Here is an 18,832-nt window from a genome sequence, read left to right as displayed (position 1 = left end):
CCAACACACACGCTTTGCCGACATATAGCTTTGTTCCCGATAGTGCAACAAAGAACTCTCGCACCGCAAATGCCCCGCGTCTACCGACGTATGACTTTGGCAGTTGAGGTTATGGAAAATATATATATATATAGAAAAGAATAAGTTGATATGAAGAGTAATGCAAGATATAAAAAAAAAAAAAAGGAAAAAGAGTACCGCTTACAATGTACGCAAGTGAATTCGAATATATATTCATTTATATAAGTGTTAATGGCCTTCCCCAATGAAAAAAAAAAAAGAAAAGAAAAAAAACCGGCGAAAAATGAGGGAATGAGGAGAAACCAGAGAGTTTTTTTTTCTCACAATGGGGATGGAAAGGGAGGTAGGATTGATGAGCGGTTCATTTGTGAGAGATATGATGGTGTCGGCTCATATTGATTGACGCCATCTACCTCTTTTCTTTTTTTTTTTTCTTCCTTGTTTGTGCGTGTGTTTATCAGACGCACTGCGTGAATGTGCATTCCCTGGAATCTCCTTCTTGCATCTCACCCAGTCTGTGTGTGCGTGTGTGTATGTGTGGGTGGGAGGGGAGGGGTTTTTGTCCGTTAGCAGGCGTCTTGTTTTGTTTTTGTTTTTTTTCCTTTCCTTTTCGCGTGTGACCCTGATGAGAGAGCCGCGGTGTTGGGCAAGACGGCAGGTGCGGCGCGTCTGTTGGGTCAGGTGAGAAGCAAACCAAAAAAAAAAAAAAAGAGGGGGGTGGAAGCATACATATACAGGGAGGGAAAAAGGAACATGCGTAAACCGATCCTTTTTTCTTTCCGCCGTGCCCCTGGCTGCGCCACTGCCCGCATGTTGTATCTTCGGTCCGCGTGTCTCCAGCAACTCCGTTTTGGGCACACGCTTCCACCAGGTTTGAACGACGCCGCCCGTAGCGCTGCTTTGGCATCTGAAACAAAGGCGACAAGGGGAGAGGCGAGTCGAAGCCCCTCGCTTGTGGCCAAAAGCGTTGGAAGGGCACCTGGTGTTGCATGTTCTGCAGCCCACGAAGACGGAACGTTTGGCAGCCTCCGACTTAGCAGCAGCGGCCCTTCTGGTCTTATCGAGGAGGCTACGATGGAAGGTCCACGTGATGAAGTGATGGCGCCGAGTCACGCGGGCGATTGTGCCGGAGACTGTGCGGAGGCCAAAAAATTGGTTCTGGAGGAGGGTGTGGAGCAGGCAGGTGGGAATAACGTGAATGGCACATCTCACGCCGATGAAAAGGAGAGTGAGGTGCGTGTTTTGGTACGGGATCACATGCGCAAAATTGTCGATGTGAAACGTCTTCATTCCTTTGCGCAGCTGAGGAGCAAGCTGCCGCGGTGGTTGTTCTATGGTATCCAGCAGTCGGGGTACATAAAACCAACTCTTGTACAGTCGGTGGCCATTCCGCTTTTTATGGAAAGGCGAGATGTCGTGGGTATTGCCCCAACGGGGAGTGGCAAGACGGTGGCATTTGCACTGCCAGCCCTTGCTGCCCTGCCACCATCTGATAGCCGTGGAAATCACGAGAGGAATCGTGGGAATGCGGACAATCCCGTGGTTGTGAGCCCCAACGTGTTGGTTCTATGCCCCACGCGGGAACTGGTGCAGCAAACGCGGAATGTTATCTCCCAACTGGCAGGGAATGCTGTGCGTGTGAAGGGGGCCTTCGGCGGACAGGGTCGGGAGCAGCAGATGGAGCAACTGCGGCGATGGGGTGGCTGCGATGTCCTTGTCTCTACTCCAGGGCGCCTCTGCGACTTTGTGGAGGCCGATGTTGTGAGTCTAGAGCATGTCGGCTTTCTTATCCTGGACGAGGCAGACCGCATGTTGGAGCTTGGCTTCGCCCCACAGTTGGAATTCATCATGTCAACTATCCGAAAATTCAAGCGGCCACGGCAAACGACAATGTGGACTGCAACGTGGAACGCCACGGTTGGTAGTTTGGCCTCGCGTTTTTTAAAGCCAGAGCGCGTGTTTTTTGAGGTGGATCGTGAGCATAAAATGAACACCGACATCACACAGAACTTGTATCCTCTTAAAGATCCCTCGCAGCGCATCCACGCCATTGTGAAACTGTACGAGAATGCCATCATCTCGAAGAGGCAACAGGTCCTCATTTTTGTGAATCGCAAAGAAGATGTTGAGCAACTCTCGGAGGACCTAAAAACGGCACTGCGTGCGCCACCAGATTTAATTCGGTGCTTACATGGAGGGATGAAGCAAAACAAGCGAGAGCGCATCCTGCATGGTTTCAGGGAGGGCAACATTCGGGTTCTTTGCGCCACGGACGTTGTGGCCCGTGGTCTTGATGTGCCCGAGCTTGACCACGTCATCAACTATGATCTTCCAGGCGACTCCGACGCGTATGTGCATCGTGTCGGCCGCACGGGACGCGCCGGCCGTCGAGGAACGGCGCACACGTTTATTCTCGCCGGCGACAATCGTGCCCCGCTGATTGCCCGCTTCATCGCAAAACAGCAGGGTACCGCGTTGCCGGAAGATGTGCTTGCAATTATTCATGACATTGAGCTCCATGGCGGAGCGGCGACGGAGCGTCCAAAGTACAAAGACCACGCACGTCTCGCGGGCAAAGACTGGCGCGTGTATGGCAGCGCAAAGTCAATAAAAACAGAAGAGCGTCGATATGTCCGGGGATACGGCCATGTCTTGACACTCAAGCGGCCCACCCCACGCAAGGAGAAATAGTCGGTTTCAAGTTATGCTCATTCCTGCGTCACGCCATGATCACCCACATCTTTATGCATAAACCCGTATATATACATACATACATATATATTGTATGTATGTATGTGTGGCGGGGAGAATGTGGGGGGAAGTTCCTTTTAATCCACATCCATACATGCATGTGTACATGTGCATCTATACATATATATATATATATATACCGACACTTCACTTGCTTGTGCTTCCGTTCCCTGCTACGTGACGGTCAGCACGCATCTCTTTTCTTCTTCTTCTCTCTCTCTCTCTCTCCCTCTCTCTCTGTTGCTGCCGTGATGAATGCAACCGAAGGAACATTAAAAGAACAGAAGCCAAACAAAGAAAAAAAAAAGCCAATACATACATATATATATTACTAATAAAATAAGGCAGAGGGCATTGAGTGTAGCCAAAAAGTCAAAACAAAAGGAAAAGAAAACCAAAATATATAAATATTTATATATAAAGTAACCAAAAACTTGTAATTGAGAAGGAGGAGGAGGAAGACAGAAAAACATCTCCTCCTTTTTTTGGTTTGTTTGTTTTGTTTGTTTCTTTATTCTATCAGATAAAATACATAAAATAAATATACACATACGTTGCTGACAACATAAAAAGTATATTTATTTATTTATTTATTTGTTTATTTTACGCTACACATTTAATCATTTATTCACGACACAATAGGAAGTGAGAGGTGGTGGTAGGACGGCAATATATATATATACATACATATATATATAGGAAACGTACACGCAAAGCAAGAGCGAGCATAAGAAAGGTAATTTTAAAGGAAAATAAATAAATAAATAAATAAATAAATAAATAAATAAGAGCGGACGAAAAATTTATAAAAAGAAAGAAAAGGGAGGGCGGGGAGGGGGGGAATTTTAAACAAAAAAAAAAAAAAGGAAACATTTGCCCACAAAAGACACAAACAACTACAACAACAAAAAAAAAAAAAAGACAGGATTGAAAAGGGGAAAGGAGCGGTGAGTGGGGGGCAGTGATGGCGGAACACCTATTGGAGCAGCTCCGGGATGTGGTGGTCCTTCAGCCGAGTGACGGGGCGGTAGGTAACGGGGAAATGGATATGAGCGCAGCAAATAGCCATAAATATTCGGTTGTATCCACCTTTACAAACTCTCCGTTTGTGAAGGCTGTGGAGGATACTGAAAATAACGAGGATGACGAAAAGGAGTTGATCCGGCTGTTGGATGAGCTGAGCCACCGAATACACTGCAGTGACGCGGCAGATGATGTCGAGCGACCTTCCGGCAGCTTTGCCGTGGAGAAGGCAGAGGCCCTTACTTTGCGTGCAAGCCACATGGCACCGCCCATTTATGGCTCACCAGCACCGGCGGGAGGCAGTCCTTTCAATTACGCGTCATGTGTCTCACAAACTACAAAGCCGCCACCGTCTTTTGCGGAGGCTGTGGCCACAACCCCTCCCCTCTCCGAGGTCCCGGTGGAACTGTCACCGTTGGCGGCGCACTATGTCCCCCCAATGCCTGCCGTACAGCAGGACCCAATTCTTCTCCGCAACACACACGGGGTTTTCATGCTGCGTCCCATCACGAAGCCCACACCGCCGTACACACCGCCAAGCCTAACCTCATCTATCTCCCAGCCACCACGTTACGCACTGCCACCCGCAGCGCTTCCGCAATCACAACCTCATTTTCTTGGAAGCTCCTTGGCACAGGTGGGCGGGCTGGCCGACGCGCAACTACCGAAGAAATCCGGTTTCAGTCCGTATGAAATTCCACACTCTATGAACAACGTCATTGGGGGAAGTCAAATTCTGGGCACTGGAGGCGCTGGCAACTATACATACATCAGCACCTCAGTTAAGTCGAAGTCGACCAGTCATATGCAGCCGCCCCCACCGTACCCTTCGTAGTGGGACGAGCAACGCAAAAGGAAACACGAAAAAAAAAAAAAAAAAAGAGAGAGAGAGAGAAAGAAGGGTGGTGGAGTAGGCGTTGAATGTGGATTTTGCCAACGGGGTAACAAAAGCAGGCAGGTGTCTGTTCCCCGTGTGAATTATTTTAGTTTGAGCTCATTTTCAGTGGATTATGGTGTAAGGAGGGTGTTACTGCCACCAACATTGTTATTGTTTATTATTTTCCCTGTAAATTTTCCGTTTTTTTTTTTCTTTTATATATTTATATATATTTATATTTATTTATTTATTTATTTATATTTATATGACAGTTATTACTTTATCTGTGCCATATGCCGTGTATCACCGAGAGAAACTATCAGAGTAGCGGAGAACCAGTTAAAAAAAAAAAAAAAACAATTAGCGAGTCGAGATGCATAGAGAGAAGGAGGTGGAGGAGGAGGAGGAGGAGGAAGAGAAGAAGAAATAGAGGGAAAAGGAAAAAATTAGCACTTAACGAAGGGAAGAAATAAATAAAAAAACAACACCGAATAAGGAGAGAGACAGAGACAGAGAGAGACAGAGAGAGAGAGCGACAGACTGTGGGTGTATATTAAGGGGGGAGCAAATGAAAAGAACATTGGGACATGGGCGTCGGTGTTGTCAATAAAGGTGGGCGATGATGATGTTGAGGATGAGGATGTGTGTTGCTTGTTTGTGCTTAAATTTACTTTTTTTGCATGCTTTCCCCTTTATTATCTTCATTGTTGGGCTTTATTGGAGGAGGAGGACAAGGGAAAGGGAGGGAGAGAGAAAGAGAAAGAGAGAGAAAGAGTTTGAGGAAAATGAAAAGGAAAAAAAGAAAAAAAAAAAAGAGTACATCCATCTCTGAGAGTAACAGGGATGGCGTATTGTGGTGCAGGCGGGAGGAAGGATACATGCATACATCGCTCGACTGGGTGCGTACGGGAGGCGTGCTGGAACGAAAACCAAACAAATCCACATACATGCATACATACACACATACAGAGAGAGAGAGAGAAAGAGAGTGAGTGAGTGAGAACTATAATCGATTATCTTTGGCAATTGAACCATTTTTGTATGTAAAGAAGAGGAGTGAGTCCACTTCTAATATATTTGTATTTGCATACATTTATATATATATATATAGTATCATTTTTTTGTTCTTGTTTTTTTGTTTTGTTTGTTTGTTTGTTTTCCTTCTGCTGCTGAATGTGAATTCTTCCTTCTGCTTAAATGCGTAACGCCTTTTGAAGGTCCCATTTCACTCGCCAAACTTAATCCGATTTATTGTTTTTTCTTTACGAGGGCATTGGACTTGGCTTCGGCAGCCGGTACGAGGAATGTGCGCCGAAGTCCTTTGTCTTTCTTCTTTTAAAAGTAGGAATTTATTGCGCCTCAGTCCCCACACACACACACACACACACACCTCCTCTCCCGGCGAGTCGAGGGAGCCACCAGTCATATTCATGCACCACACGGGCGGTGAGGGAGCGGGATATTTGCGGGAGTCAAAAAAAAAAAAAAAAAACAGGTGTGGTGGCAGTGGAGAAGAGGGGAGGAGAAGTGGTGGTGGGGTGTGAGGGAACGCAGCGGTGCCTGTTCCTCCGTGTTTATCAGGTGTTGCATTGCCATCCTAATTGTCGTTGTTGCTCCGGGAGGGCAAAGGCGTTTGTTTTCTTTTGTTTTTCTCATTTATTTTCTTAAATTTTTCTGCGAATATTTGTTTTTGTTTTTGTTTTTTTTTGTTTTTTTCGTTTTCTTTTTCATGTGTTTCTCTCTCTCTCTCTCTCTCCCTCCTTCTCACCTTATATCCTCTTCTCCCCCCTTTTTTTTCTTCATGCCCTCTTTGTTTTTGAGTGTATCCTGCCGTGGCTATTAAAGTGATCAAGAGACTCTCTTATCTCCTACTGTTCATTTACACTTAAGCACACACACACTTTCTTTCTCCCTCTTTTACTATTTTGGAAAGAGAGAGAGAGACGTCTTTATGGTTATGGGCTTACAGCGTACGATCTTACGTGCATGTGTTGTGTGTGTGTTGTGTGTTTGTGTGCCGTTGGATTTCGTTTTGTTTTTATTGTTATGAGTATTGCAATTGACGTGCATCACCCACGGCATGGTTGTTTTCCTATTACCAATTGGTCTTTGACTGCATGGCTTTTTCTTATTATTATTACTATTATTATTGTGTTTGTCCTTCTGTTTTATGTTATTTTTCTTTGTGCCTTGTCTTTCCTTTCCTTTCCTTTCCTTTTTTTATATATTTATGTATGTATCTATGTTTGTATGTTTGTTCCTCCCCTTTTGTGTAGCTTAACACACGGACCGTTTGTGCAGGAGGACCCGGACAGGGAGTGGAGGAGGGCGGAGAGGGGGGAGAGGGATATATCAACATTAGGACGAGTAGTCAACACAAGAAGTGAGGCATTCGTATAAAATTAGTATTTCGTCTCTCTCTGTGGGGGACCGCAACAAGCTGCGTTAGTAAACACGCAGAAAAGAGAGGAGAAGGAAAGAAAAGAAGAAAATAGAAGTAAATAAATACAAAAACGGAAAAAAAAAAAGGGGGGGAAGAAGGGGGGACAGGGCACGGCATTATTTTGTGCGGATTTTTATATTCCTTTGGGTAGGGGCGGCTGTATTTTTATCGCGCCCGCAGTCTCCGCACACCGCAGTTCCATGCAGATCACTCCGAGGAAAAGCGGCGGCACGGCACCCGTGAGCCAACTCCCCATTTTCAGCCGCAGCAACTCCAGCGCCGGCCTTGGAGTGGGAGGGCATTCGGCGCGGCCGTCCGTCCATCTGCGCTGCAGCCTTCTGCGCACACCACCGCCTCGTCATCATCACGTTTCACCCTTGGGAACGGCCGCTGTCGCCAGCGCCGGTGGTGGTGACGGCACCACGTCGCCTTCCCTCGCGCCGTCTGAGGCCTATCCGTTTCCATCATCCGGCAGACGGTTCGAGAGGCTGCACAGCGGTCGCCGTGGGCCGGGAAACCACAGCGAGGAAATTTTGCCATATTTGGATTTGGATTCTGTGGCCAGCGAGGCGGAGACGGCAGCGAACGCCATGTCGCGTGAGGAATTAGAGAGTGCCGTGAGGGAACTGGAGACGGAGAACCTCATGCTGAAGAGTGCCGTTCTCCGCGCCCGTGAGGAGTTGACAAAACAGCGGGAGGGTCTGCGGGAAACGTACGAGGCGGCGGAAAAGGAGGGCGAGAGTATTGCAAATCATCTCACACGCCGTGTCAACGCCGTACGGGAGCAGAAGGCACGGCTAGAGACTCAGCTGCACAAGGAGGAGGCGATGAAGGAGGAACAGGAGCAAAAGCTTCTTAAACTTAAACTCAGCAGCTTCAAATTATCAAAGTGCGTGCAACGTGAGGAGGAAGAGACACTGACAGCGTTAACGAATCGGCTGCAGCAGCTGCAAACTCAACGACAAAATTTTGAGAATCTTTTGTTAGAGCAGTCTTCTTCGCTGCAGCAATTACAGGAGCTTGTGGATAGTTTTCAAACTCAGACGAGATGCAACGAGGGCCTTCGCGTGTCGCGCGAGGGATGCTCAGAGGCGGATGGGGATTCAAATTCTGCTGCCGCAGATGCCATCGCGCCGGCTGAGCAGCACTCGTTGCGGAGCGAAACCGCTGAGCACGCGGATCCGGCGAGCGACCCGCAGGAGATGCTTCAGTATCTGAAGCATGAGGTCGCCTTTGTAGAGGGATTACAACGTGAGGCTTTTGAGCGAGGGGAACGATACAAGCTGAGGCGACAGGAGCTTGAGCAGCGAATTTCACATGCGGAATGTGAGCGTCGCAGCAACCGACACTCCTTAGAAGGCATCCATCAGGAGCTGGTGGAGACAACAGCCACCGTGTCAGAGTTGGCGTCCGCGGCGGAGCTGGCGATGGAGACTCAGATTGATCGACAAATCCACGTCCGTGGTTGTACCGGCTCTTTCACCAGCGGCAGCCGTGAATTCCAAACGCCCAGCCGCTTTAAAGAGTCACCTAAAGGGCCAGCCACGAATTCCGCGCAGCTGCAGTCGAATTCTCCCTCTTCCAAGAAGTAAGCGTATATATATATATATATATATGATCATGGTTTTTCTTTTGTTTTTCTTTGCTATTTATTTTGATTTAACTTTGTTTTTCTTTTTGATATGCTTTACTTTGGCGCTGCCCCCCCCCCCCAACCCCCCCGCACCCTTTAGTTTGGCTCACGTCCCGAAAGCGAATTCCTCTTCCACACTGGTGTTGCTTCAATATGCAGGTGATTTTTCCTTTTTTTTGTTTTGTTTTTTTTTTTTTTTTTTTTGCGGTGGCGGCCACGGCGGGGCGGAACAGACGTAATGCATTCAAAATGGAATAGAAGGGCGGTGAAGCTGCAAAAATATTTTTTTGTTTATAGCGGATGAAACATAAGAAGGATTAGAAAGAAGAAAAGGGAAAAAAAGAAAAGAAAAGAAGGGGAGGGAGAGAGAGAGAAGGCAAAAATGGAGGAGGTGTTGGTGTGTGGAGTTGTAAAAGGAGAGGGGAGGCGGGGGCCAATGCGAATCCACATTGCGGTGGTTTTCGGTCGTGTTTTGTTTTGTTATTTTCTTTTTTATTATTATTATTTTCTTTTTCTTGTGTGTGCGGGGCATCCATTCAAGTGCTGGCGGTAGAGAGAGAGAGATGGACGCACTTTAATTTGCCCCATTCATCCCGCTCCGCCCCCACTCACTCACCGCCTCCCGTCTCTGTGTGTGTGCGTTGTTTACTTTTGTGCGTATGCCGCCTTTACTGTTCCTGTTTTTTTGTTTGTTTGTTTGTTTCTCGTGCGCTCACTTCTTTTGACTTTAAGGTAGTTGTTTTTTTTCTTTTTTTTTTTTTGCTGCATCTTTGTGTGTCTGTGTGTCTGTGTGTCTGTGTGTCTGTGTGTGTGTGTGTGTGTGTGTGTCTTCTTGTGCTCCGTGCATTTCCTGCCGCACGATGCTCTTCTTTCCCCACCCGTTGCTCTTTTTGTGTGGTGCCGGTGGAAGCCCACATTATCACGGCGGAGTTCAGTGGCGCGGAATTCATTTTCCCCTGCAATATTTGCGTGTGTGTGTGTGTGTGTGTTACGGGTGCAGCGATGAAGCAGAGCATGGCACGCAGCAGACGGTTGAAGCGCCCCTGCATCAGCCTCACCTTTGCGCTGCTCTGCCTCTTTCTCGTGACGGTTGTGTACATCACGGCGTACACCGTTGGAAAGTTTTCGATGGACGCGCGCGGGCGGGAGAAGTTGGATTTGACCGACCGCATCATCCACTCCATGACGAAACGCTTTCAGGAGTGCCAGGCGCAGAAGCAGCTGCTGAAGAACGGCCATACCACCGCACGTATGGCTCTTGAAATTGCCCAGGAGACAAAAAAGAAGTTGGAGATGGAGCTTGGGCTGATGCGGAACCGCAACACCCTCATGCTGCAGTCCGTCGAGGAGTGCAAGAAGGAGTTGGAGCTGCTGAAAGAAAACGGTCGTGGCGCGGTGACTTTGGCGCTTCAGCTCGACCGCCTTACAAAGGAGCGTCAGTTTTACATGGACGCCATCGCCGTCGTCAACGGGAGCAGCGACGTGGGGCGGCGGCAGACGGCCGATGTTTTTGCGGCCATTGCGAAGGAATTTGACGAATGGGAGGATGCCGCGCAGAACAAAACCGAACTTTTAACAAACTGTAACAACGCGATGCGACGCTACAGTATCGTGTTTGACGCCGGGAGCACCGGCAGCCGGGTGCATGTGTTTCGTTACAACTTAACATCAACCCCGCATGCGGGCAATTTCAGTTGGAACGGCACAAGACCCTCACTGACGTCATTTCTGCGTCTAGACGATGAGCTTTTTGTTGAGAACTATGAGCCCCTGTCTGGGCTTGCCAACCCCAATGATGCAGTCGCATCCCTTTCACCCCTGATTGAGGCCGCGAAGGCATACATCCCGGAGTCGTTGCATGCATGTGTACCAATTGAGATGAAAGCAACGGCGGGTCTCCGACGCATTGGTCGTGAGCATGCAGAGGCTGTACTGGATGTCGTACGTCGCCTCTTTGCGCGTGGACCATTTTGGATGCAGTCGGAGTTGGACTCCGTACGCATTCTTGAGGGATGGGAAGAGGGGCCTCTCGCATGGCTCACCGTTAACTATCTCCTTGGCGCATTGAATGGGGACAAGAACACGGCCACTATTCTTGATCTTGGCGGCGGATCGACCCAAATTGTCATGCACCCCAGTGATCCCAAAGCCATTGAAGCTTATGCCGAGTTCTCATATGCACTTAAAGTGAATGGTCGTTCTTTTGTGGTGTACCAGCATAGTTACGAGGGCAATGGATTGCACGCTGCTAAGGAACAACTCCTCCAGGCCGTGGCAGCGAACAACACCGGTGCGAACTCCAAGGTCCAAGAGGCGAATAAAATTGCCACAGGAACGGAAGCGACTCCCGGTGCTTCTGCTGACGTGGCCGTTGATGCCTTCCCCTGTTTTCCAAAAGGATACGTTCACACGGAAACAGGCATTTCTAATACGAGGGACGGTGGTAAGGTGCCATCGATGGAGGAATGCTCGGCGCTTTTCCGCCGTCACGTCGTTCGGAAACATCAACCGTGCGGCAGTAATTCCTGTGGATTCAATGGTGTCTTTCAGCCGGATATTTCAGCCGTGCCAATGGTCCCTGTGTATGCCTTCTCCTTTTACTACGACCGCCTAAAGCCATACATAAAAGATGAAGTCATCCGTGTGCAGGATGTATTGGATATTGCTAGTCAAGTGTGCCGTTCCATGAAGTCTGTGCGGGAACTCCTTGAACAAAACGATACGAAGAAAAACAAAGGCTCATTGAAGCCTGAGATGGAGTGTTTTGAGCTTTCTTATCTCTTTACGCTGCTTCGCTACGGCTTTGGATTCCCCCCTGAGCAGAAGTTGCATATTGCGAAAAAAATCAACGGCTTTGAGACCGCCTGGGCACTTGGCGCCTCCCTTGTTAGTTTAGAGGGACAATCTGCTTAATGAACCTTCCGATGCTTGCTTTTTTTTTATTTTTCCATATGTATTTAATTTATTTATAAATTGCGTTTTTGTTGTTGTTTTTTATTCTGCTCTCTTCAATGCAGTGTTGATGAGCCCCAAGAAGGAGGAGGACGGTGGGAAAGAAGAAGAAGAAGAAGGGAAAAAAGAAAAAAAGGTCGATCAACCAGAAGAAGGGAGGAGAAGGTGATGGTGGAGGAGGAGGAGGAGGTGTGCGTTTTAACTCTGCGTTTGCTTCTGCCTCTGAATTTTTAAGTATTTCTCCCCCTCACCCTCTCTCTCTCTCTCTGCGTGTGTGTGTGTATTTGCTTTTGGGGCACTGTCGTATTGTTGTTGTTTTTCTTTTCTTTTCTTTTTAATTGTTGTCTCACTTTTGGCAGGCATTTGCGCGTCACAGGCAGAAGGGAGAAGTGACGGTAGTCGTCTCCTCCCACACAAACACACACATCAGACGTATATACCAGTAAAAAAAAAAAAAAAAGTGGGAAGAAGAAAAGAGGAAACAAAAGAAATTGAAGAGGGGGAAAAACGAAAAAAAAAAAAAAAAAGAAGGGGGGAGGTGAAAGTGCGGGGAATTTTATTTAAAATGGCAGAAGCAGAGAGGCGTTTTTTGGACGCTGTGGAAAAGGCATACAACGACAAATCCCCCACGCTTTACTTCAGCTACGATGAGGATCTGGAGGCCATCCCGGTGGCCATCAAGGCGCTTCGTGAGACCCTTGAGGTGCTGCATGTGGACAACAGCTACTCTCTCAAGTGGCTACCCCCCGCGATTGGGGACCTCGGCCGGCTCCGCTGGCTCAATGTGAGCTACTGTCGACTGAATTTTCTTCCGATAGAACTTGGACGTCTTTCTCACCTGGAGCGTCTGTACCTGAGCAACAATCGGCTCCAGTCGCTGCCAATGGAATTCTGGCAGTTAAAGAGTCTTGAGGAATTGCGGCTGGACAACAACAAACTACGCGTTCTTCCTGGTGGTATTCTTTTTTTGCCACGACTGGAGACTTTGACGCTGGAGAACAATCCGCTTTTAACTCCAGAGGATGTTTTGGGCGCAGCCCCGGCGACCCTTGTCCCCCACATCATGTGCGTTGACTGCTCCAACTGCTGCGTGCGGCTAAGGAACTACGAGGTGCTTATAACATTCCACAACATTGCCGCGCTGCAGTCCGTTCCCTTTGTGCATTGCCTCTGCTCGCAGACGTGCAAGCAGCACTTAGAGGTCCGTTTAGCGGAGTACGACGCGTTACATTCTTCTGTGAAGCCGTCGTCGCCTTCGTCGTAAACGCCTCGCAAAGGTGCGACGCCCTTTTATGATGTAAGTGAGCCCAGCATTGTCCTCGCTTCCCTCCCCGGTATCATGTAGGTAGTCTTGCTTACTTCCCCTCGCACCGCATTTACCGTGGTCGGGTAAAAAGAACAGTGGGAAGGAAGGAAGGAAAGAAAAGGAAGAAGAAGAAAAAAAAAAAAAAAAAGAACGGCAGGATGGGGATGTGCTATTTTTTTTTTATGTGTTTTGAATGCTTCGCTTTTTTTTTTTTTTTACTTTTCTGTTCCCGCGCTTCTTCCACTTCTGCTGTTGCAGTCATCTTTGTTGTTGTGGATACGCCTTCCTTCTCTTCCCGTCCTTTGGTGTCTGTGTGCCTTGGCGTCGTTGGGGGGGTGCAGCATTGCTTAGCAGAGAGTCAGTGGCAGGGGCATTACACAGTAGATATATACATATACATATATACTTGGTGTGGGAAGGAAAGAGACATCAACGAAGGGGAAGAAAGAGAGAAAAATGGAGTTGGACGACATATTGGGCGACAACCCGCCAGCCGCAGTAGATTTAGTGGACATTGACGATATCCTTGGCGACCCTCCGGCCGCCGGAACACAAAACACAAACCCCGCAGCACCCGCCAGTGCGCCAAATGAAAGTTTGACCGAAATGCCGTTTGTTTTGGATGTGCCGAAGCCGCGGCGCCCGCCTGCAAAAGGCCCGCCGCCGCCTCGGGCACATACGGTGCAGCTGCAATTCTTCAGAGATCCGCCGCCTCATGTGAAGACGTACGTGACGAATGCGTGCTACTACGCAAATCAAGTTTCTATGATCAACCCCGACGGTTCTCGAGAAAAACGAGGGATTGTTTTGAACGACAGCAACATTTACGTCATGAGCAGCGGTGCAAAAGTGGAACAAACCATACCACTCACGCAGGTGGAGGCTTTGATTATGCAGGACATCATGACACCGAAGTCTCTCGGCATATCAAAGGAATGGCAGACGCATATTTTGTTGCAACTGCGTGACTTTCCGGACTTGTTTTTTTCGCTGCCAGACGACAAGAAGAATGACCCCACCACTGGCGGCACTTACGGCGAGAAGATCCCGGTGCTTGAGGTGGTGCTGGCGGAGCTCCTGCGGGCGTACGACGTTGACCTTCTCGTTTGCAGCCTCAGGGAGGAGGAGAGTATTCATCACCTTGTAAAGCGAACCGTGACCGATGCGGCGATGCGACGTGAGTGTGATGAAATCCTCGCCTACCGCACGAGCCTGACGGCCACGCTGAATGATCTGATGAGGCAGGATTCACGGCTTGTTATGAACTGCAACGAGATTGAGGTTTCTGGTGCGTCCCACACGGCAACGACACTGCTGAAGGAGATTGAACTGATCGAGGGCAAGAACGAGGTGATGACGGCGGCGCTGAATCAGGCAAACGTCTCGCTGAACAGGTGCCTCTCGAAGGAGCACGAGTTACGCGGGTCCCTGCAGGCGAAGGAAAAGGCGGTCCAGGAGGAGGTGGACAGGCGGGTCGCGGCACAGCAAGGTGAAATGATCGCGAGGCAGGCGCTGGAGTACGAACTCATGAAGGTCGCCCACCAGACGGAGATGCAGCACCTCAAACTCCTGTGCGAATTCCTTCAGGCACGAATCGAGCGGTGCCGCCGGTCCCCTGCAGTCACCGTCGCTGACCTCGAGTCCCATTTGGAGGAGTTGAAACGACTGAAGCAGTCGGTGCTCTCGCGTAAAGCTGAGGCAAACAAAAAACTGGCGGTGGCGAAGCGGCACCTCGTCGACTCGGAGGCCGCGCTGCAGAAGGTAACGAATGAAGTGGCGGTGCTGCAAAAATTACCGCCGGGCACACCCATTCCACCCGATTTTAACCGCGAGTTGGCACCCACGTTTCTTCCGGTGCACCTCCCGCAGAAGCAGCTGGGGGACCAGAGTGTGGGCGTCGATGTGAACGCCCCACCGCACATGAGCAGCAGCAGCAGCAGCAAGAAAATCAGTAACACCCAAGAGACGGCGTTGGTGCTTCCAGACGACGACGACGATGATATTTGCCTTGAGAAGCCCCCAACGCAACAGCCGGCTAGGAACAAATCCAGCATTATATTGGACGACGACTTGTAAAAGAAAAAAAATAAATTAAAATAAGGATTACAGCAGAATCTTTTTCCAGTGTATATATATATAATATACATATATAATATGCGTGTGTGTGTTTGTGTGCGTGTGTTGTTTGGAGGGGCATTCGCTCCACCTCACTTTTCACTTTTTTTATCGACATGTCTTGTGCCCCACTTCCATTCACTGCATTGCCTCATGCCGCAGGGCGAATATCGCACATCTACGGCTAACAACCGAGCCGTTTTTCTTTATTATTATTCCGCCTAAGAAATAATTGTTTCTACGTATATTCTTTGCGTGTCATATATTCTTCCACCCTTTCCTTTTTTTTTTTTCTCTCTATTGTACCGTCATTTCTGTGGGTTTCGGCGGAGGTAGAATTGTAGGGGATTTTTATGCCTGCGAAGCGGAAGTCGGAGAAGAAGGAAGAGCAGGTCTTTGTGGAGGAGGAGGGCCGCTACGTGCACGAGGAGCAATCAGCGCGATATGTTGGCGGTTTACGGCGGTTGACGGAAAGCACATTTCGCTGTCGCCACGGCCGCGGCGTGTTTATGAGCCCCACGATTCGCTACGACGGCGACTGGCATGAAGATGAGATGCATGGAAACGGTGAACTGCGATTTCTCACAACAGGTGATTTGTACCGCGGCCAGTTTTCCCATGGGGTTTTTGAGGGGACTGGCACGTACACGTGGGCGTCAGGGGCGTCGTATGAGGGCGCATGGCGTGCCAACCGCATGCACGGACTCGGCACGTACACAGATGTGAATGGCAAGGTGTGGAATGGCAAGTTTTATAACGGCACTGGCCCTGGACTTACACCCTTCGCGGGTGGCATATGTAAAGAAAAGGCAGCAGTAAAAAAAGAAGTAGAAGAGGCGGTTGCATTGAAAACCGCCGGTGTGTTATAAATGGAGGGTGAAAGTTCAAAATGACGTTTGATGTGTGATGGATTGACAGGACGTAAAGAAAAATGGTGGCGGGTGGGGTAAAAAAAAAAAAAAAAAACGTTTTTGTTTTATTTATTTGGTGATGGTTGCTTTTGTTGTGTCAACTTCCCCTTTTTATTTTTTTTTTCTTTGGATTTTCTTCACTGTGCCTAAAGCCGTGGCAAATATAAATATACATACATATACACATACATACATAGAGAGAGAAAAAAAAAAAAAAAAAACAAGAGGGGAGAAGAACAAATACATTCAAAGCAAGAAGGAAAAGAAAAGGAAAAAAAAAAAAAAAGACGGAGGAGGAGGAGGAGGAGGGGCGGGGGAAAAGAGGCTAGAGAATTACATTCATAAATATCTACATACATTACCTACAGACCTATATCAATATATTGAAGAGCAAAGATAAAAGGAGGAGAAGAAGGGAAAAAAAAAAAGAACGAATATTATTTTACGGTAAGTCATGAGCTCCAAAGGTGAGGCTGTCATGCGTGACCTCATAGCAGAACTGGAGGAGATGCATTCCCACTACACCGTCCAGCGGTTTATTAGTAGTGGCAGTTATGGTGCCGTCTGCGCCGGTGTGGATGAAAATGACTGCGCCGTGGCAATCAAACGTGTCTTCAACACCCTCTCTGACGGCCGTACGGTGAACATTCTTTCAGACCCATTTCTTTGCAAGCGTGTGTTGCGGGAAATTATGCTGCTTAACCACTTTCATCACCCAAACATTCTTGGGCTGAAGAATATCTTTATTCACCTGCAGCCACCGAATCAACACAAATTGTATCTTGTGACCGAACTGATGCGCACCGATCTTGCGCAGGTGATTCATGACCAGCGCATACGCATCTCTCCCCAGCATATTCAGTTCTTTATGTATCACATCCTGCTTGGACTTCATGTGTTGCATGAGGCGGGCGTGGTGCACCGTGACCTTCACCCCGGCAACGTGCTTGTTGCGGAGAACAATGACATTGCCATATGTGACTTTAACCTCGCCCGTGAAGACACACAGGACCAGAACAAGACGCATTACGTGACCCACCGCTGGTATCGTGCACCAGAGCTTGTGATGCAATTCAAAGGTTTTACTAAGCTTGTTGACATATGGTCTGCCGGCTGTGTCATGGGGGAGCTGTTTAACCGCAAGGCACTCTTCCGCGGCTCAACTTTTTACAATCAATTAGACAAGATCGTTGAGGTTGTAGGCACACCGAACGATGAGGACCTAAAGATGTTCTCTTCCGCGCAGGCCCGCGACTACCTGCACAGCTCGCTTTCCCATTGTAAGAAGCGACCGTGGCAGGATGTGGTGCCAAGCGCCGACGAGGTGGCGCTTGATCTTCTCTCGCGCATGTTAGAATTTAACCCGACGCGGCGCATCACGGCGGAACAGGCGCTGCAGCACCCGTACTTTGTCTCACTGTATGACCCACTTGATCTCACAGAGGCCCGCAGCGAGCCGTTTCACTTCAGTGATGTTAATGACATAACAAAGATGCACGAAATGTTTATTAATGAGGTGCAGCGATTCAACACACTGCGGGAGCGGCGGGACCTCATCGCTCAACAGCGGGCGGCGACGGCTGCGCTTGCGAGTGCGGAGAATGTCCTCGGCGCCGATCACATGCTCCGCACGCTCAGTCTTATGGAAGTGTCGGAGCTGGTGCAGAATCCGTAGCGACAGCAGGAGGGAGATTGAGGGGAAGGAGGAAAGGTGACACGCGTGCACGCCAGAGGAGGAGAAAAAAAAAAAAAAAAAGGCTCAAGCTCAGGGTCTGGGGGGTGTAGTGGTGGTGAGGGTGAAAATGAGGCGATGCAACCAAAAGGAGAGGAGGCGGGAAGAGGAAGATGTGACAAAATGCAAAAGGGCGTTAACGCAGATGTAAAAAAATATTTTATAAAATAAAAAGAAACGGCCAGACAAAAAAGTCTGGTGGGAAAGAACGAAAAACAAAACAAACGAAAGAAAAAAAAAAGCAAAAAAAACCCGATCGGCCACTAAAGCAGCTGGTTGAAAGAGGCGGGGCTGGGCGGGGCGGGGAGAGGAATGGAAGGCAAGGGAAGGGAACAGCAATTCGTTGAGAAATGGACGAAATATATTACACATTTTATACATGTATATGTGTAGGGAAAGCATGGGGAGGAATACGGATTGTAATAAACACCACAGTCATTGCGCATGTGTGGGATGCATGCATGGGCATGTTGGTTGCGGGTATTCATTGGATATATTTTGATTTCTATTTTGTGCGTGTGTGTGTACGTTTGGCGGTGGAGAAGAAGAAGGAAAAAATTTCAACGAAGAAACAAAAAAAAAAAAGGGAGGGGGGGGGGGGGAAATCCGCGTACAGGCGCAACAGCACCACACCGTTAAAGACGCAGACGACACAACATGGCGGTTTGCTGCGTCAAGTGGAAATCGCGGCAGGAAAAGAAGGGCATTGAACAAACAACACAAAATCAAAACAAAATATTTAGAAGAAGAAAAAAGGGAATGAAAAAAAAAAAAAAAAAAAAAAAGAAACGGCAGTCCATGTATGGGTGTGTGTGTGGGGGGGGAGTCTTTTGGTCTTCTAAGAGAGAAAGAGAGAGACGTCTTTATGGTTATGGGCTTACAGCGTACGATCTTACGTGCATGTGTTGTGTGTGTGTTGCTGGTTGTTTAAATGGTGGATGTGGTGGTTGCGAATTAGCGAGGGAAAAATATTTGCCGTCATGCGGTTTTGTTTTTACCTCTTTTTTGTTGTTGTTTTGTTTTTTGTTTTTGGGGTCTTTTTAATTTTTTTTGCCGTTCTGCCTCTTG

The 18,832-nt window shown here is 48.3% G+C and overlaps 8 protein-coding genes across 8 annotated transcripts, besides 47 other annotated features; all 8 read left to right on the top strand.

Annotated features, from left to right (window-relative positions):
- Window positions 1-18,832: a sequence feature (heterozygous, non-Esmeraldo-like haplotype).
- Window positions 269-294: a microsatellite.
- On the top strand, window positions 775-2,712 carry Tc00.1047053506229.70 (ATP-dependent DEAD/H RNA helicase, putative; the record flags this gene model as incomplete). Its single annotated transcript, XM_804263.1, has 1 exon — window positions 775-2,712. The coding sequence occupies one exon, from the start codon at window positions 775-777 to the stop codon at window positions 2,710-2,712; it is 1,938 nt and encodes a 645-aa protein (XP_809356.1).
- Window positions 2,779-2,820: a microsatellite.
- Window positions 2,857-2,917: a microsatellite.
- Window positions 2,983-3,011: a microsatellite.
- Window positions 3,169-3,194: a sequence feature (AT_rich).
- Window positions 3,348-3,376: a microsatellite.
- Window positions 3,442-3,470: a microsatellite.
- Window positions 3,523-3,560: a microsatellite.
- Window positions 3,737-4,630, top strand: Tc00.1047053506229.64 (hypothetical protein, conserved; the record flags this gene model as incomplete). Its single annotated transcript, XM_804264.1, has 1 exon — window positions 3,737-4,630. One exon carries the CDS (start codon window positions 3,737-3,739, stop codon window positions 4,628-4,630), a length of 894 nt encoding a protein of 297 aa, XP_809357.1.
- Window positions 4,647-4,697: a sequence feature (CT-rich).
- Window positions 4,887-4,931: a microsatellite.
- Window positions 5,055-5,096: a microsatellite.
- Window positions 5,169-5,205: a microsatellite.
- Window positions 5,406-5,447: a sequence feature (CT-rich).
- Window positions 5,455-5,488: a sequence feature (T-rich).
- Window positions 5,614-5,640: a microsatellite.
- Window positions 5,641-5,674: a microsatellite.
- Window positions 5,744-5,782: a microsatellite.
- Window positions 5,800-5,830: a microsatellite.
- Window positions 6,040-6,062: a microsatellite.
- Window positions 6,356-6,386: a microsatellite.
- Window positions 6,409-6,438: a microsatellite.
- Window positions 6,801-6,823: a microsatellite.
- Window positions 6,867-6,890: a microsatellite.
- Window positions 6,894-6,930: a microsatellite.
- Window positions 7,131-7,169: a sequence feature (T-rich).
- Window positions 7,316-8,707, top strand: Tc00.1047053506229.60 (hypothetical protein, conserved; the record flags this gene model as incomplete). The annotated part of the gene is made up of 1 exon (XM_804262.1): window positions 7,316-8,707. One exon carries the CDS (start codon window positions 7,316-7,318, stop codon window positions 8,705-8,707), a length of 1,392 nt encoding a protein of 463 aa, XP_809355.1.
- Window positions 8,711-8,731: a microsatellite.
- Window positions 8,912-8,952: a microsatellite.
- Window positions 9,074-9,103: a microsatellite.
- Window positions 9,229-9,256: a sequence feature (AT_rich).
- Window positions 9,427-9,451: a microsatellite.
- Window positions 9,520-9,576: a microsatellite.
- Window positions 9,715-9,737: a microsatellite.
- Window positions 9,751-11,661, top strand: Tc00.1047053506229.50 (nucleoside phosphatase, putative; the record flags this gene model as incomplete). The annotated part of the gene is made up of 1 exon (XM_804261.1): window positions 9,751-11,661. The coding sequence occupies one exon, from the start codon at window positions 9,751-9,753 to the stop codon at window positions 11,659-11,661; it is 1,911 nt and encodes a 636-aa protein (XP_809354.1).
- Window positions 11,681-11,723: a sequence feature (AT_rich).
- Window positions 11,802-11,833: a sequence feature (CT-rich).
- Window positions 11,856-11,890: a microsatellite.
- Window positions 12,145-12,230: a sequence feature (T-rich).
- Window positions 12,266-12,964, top strand: Tc00.1047053506229.40 (leucine-rich repeat protein, putative; the record flags this gene model as incomplete). Its single annotated transcript, XM_804260.1, has 1 exon — window positions 12,266-12,964. The coding sequence occupies one exon, from the start codon at window positions 12,266-12,268 to the stop codon at window positions 12,962-12,964; it is 699 nt and encodes a 232-aa protein (XP_809353.1).
- Window positions 13,119-13,157: a sequence feature (T-rich).
- On the top strand, window positions 13,463-15,082 carry Tc00.1047053506229.30 (uncharacterized protein; the record flags this gene model as incomplete). The annotated part of the gene is made up of 1 exon (XM_804259.1): window positions 13,463-15,082. One exon carries the CDS (start codon window positions 13,463-13,465, stop codon window positions 15,080-15,082), a length of 1,620 nt encoding a protein of 539 aa, XP_809352.1.
- Window positions 15,086-15,106: a sequence feature (AT_rich).
- Window positions 15,134-15,162: a sequence feature (AT_rich).
- Window positions 15,475-15,990, top strand: Tc00.1047053506229.20 (hypothetical protein, conserved; the record flags this gene model as incomplete). Its single annotated transcript, XM_804258.1, has 1 exon — window positions 15,475-15,990. The coding sequence occupies one exon, from the start codon at window positions 15,475-15,477 to the stop codon at window positions 15,988-15,990; it is 516 nt and encodes a 171-aa protein (XP_809351.1).
- Window positions 16,202-16,228: a microsatellite.
- Window positions 16,236-16,318: a sequence feature (T-rich).
- Window positions 16,322-16,341: a microsatellite.
- On the top strand, window positions 16,487-17,707 carry Tc00.1047053506229.10 (mitogen-activated protein kinase, putative; the record flags this gene model as incomplete). The annotated part of the gene is made up of 1 exon (XM_804257.1): window positions 16,487-17,707. One exon carries the CDS (start codon window positions 16,487-16,489, stop codon window positions 17,705-17,707), a length of 1,221 nt encoding a protein of 406 aa, XP_809350.1.
- Window positions 17,913-17,938: a sequence feature (AT_rich).
- Window positions 17,968-18,015: a sequence feature (T-rich).
- Window positions 18,508-18,553: a sequence feature (T-rich).
- Window positions 18,751-18,796: a sequence feature (A-rich).

The sequence above is a fragment of the Trypanosoma cruzi genome, genomic scaffold (assembly GCF_000209065.1).
Source record: "Trypanosoma cruzi strain CL Brener 1047053516359 genomic scaffold, whole genome shotgun sequence".
Lineage (NCBI taxonomy): Eukaryota > Euglenozoa > Kinetoplastea > Trypanosomatida > Trypanosomatidae > Trypanosoma > Trypanosoma cruzi.
The sequence above is the reverse complement of the archived record's forward strand: the minus strand, read 5'-3'. Positions and strand labels throughout refer to the sequence as shown.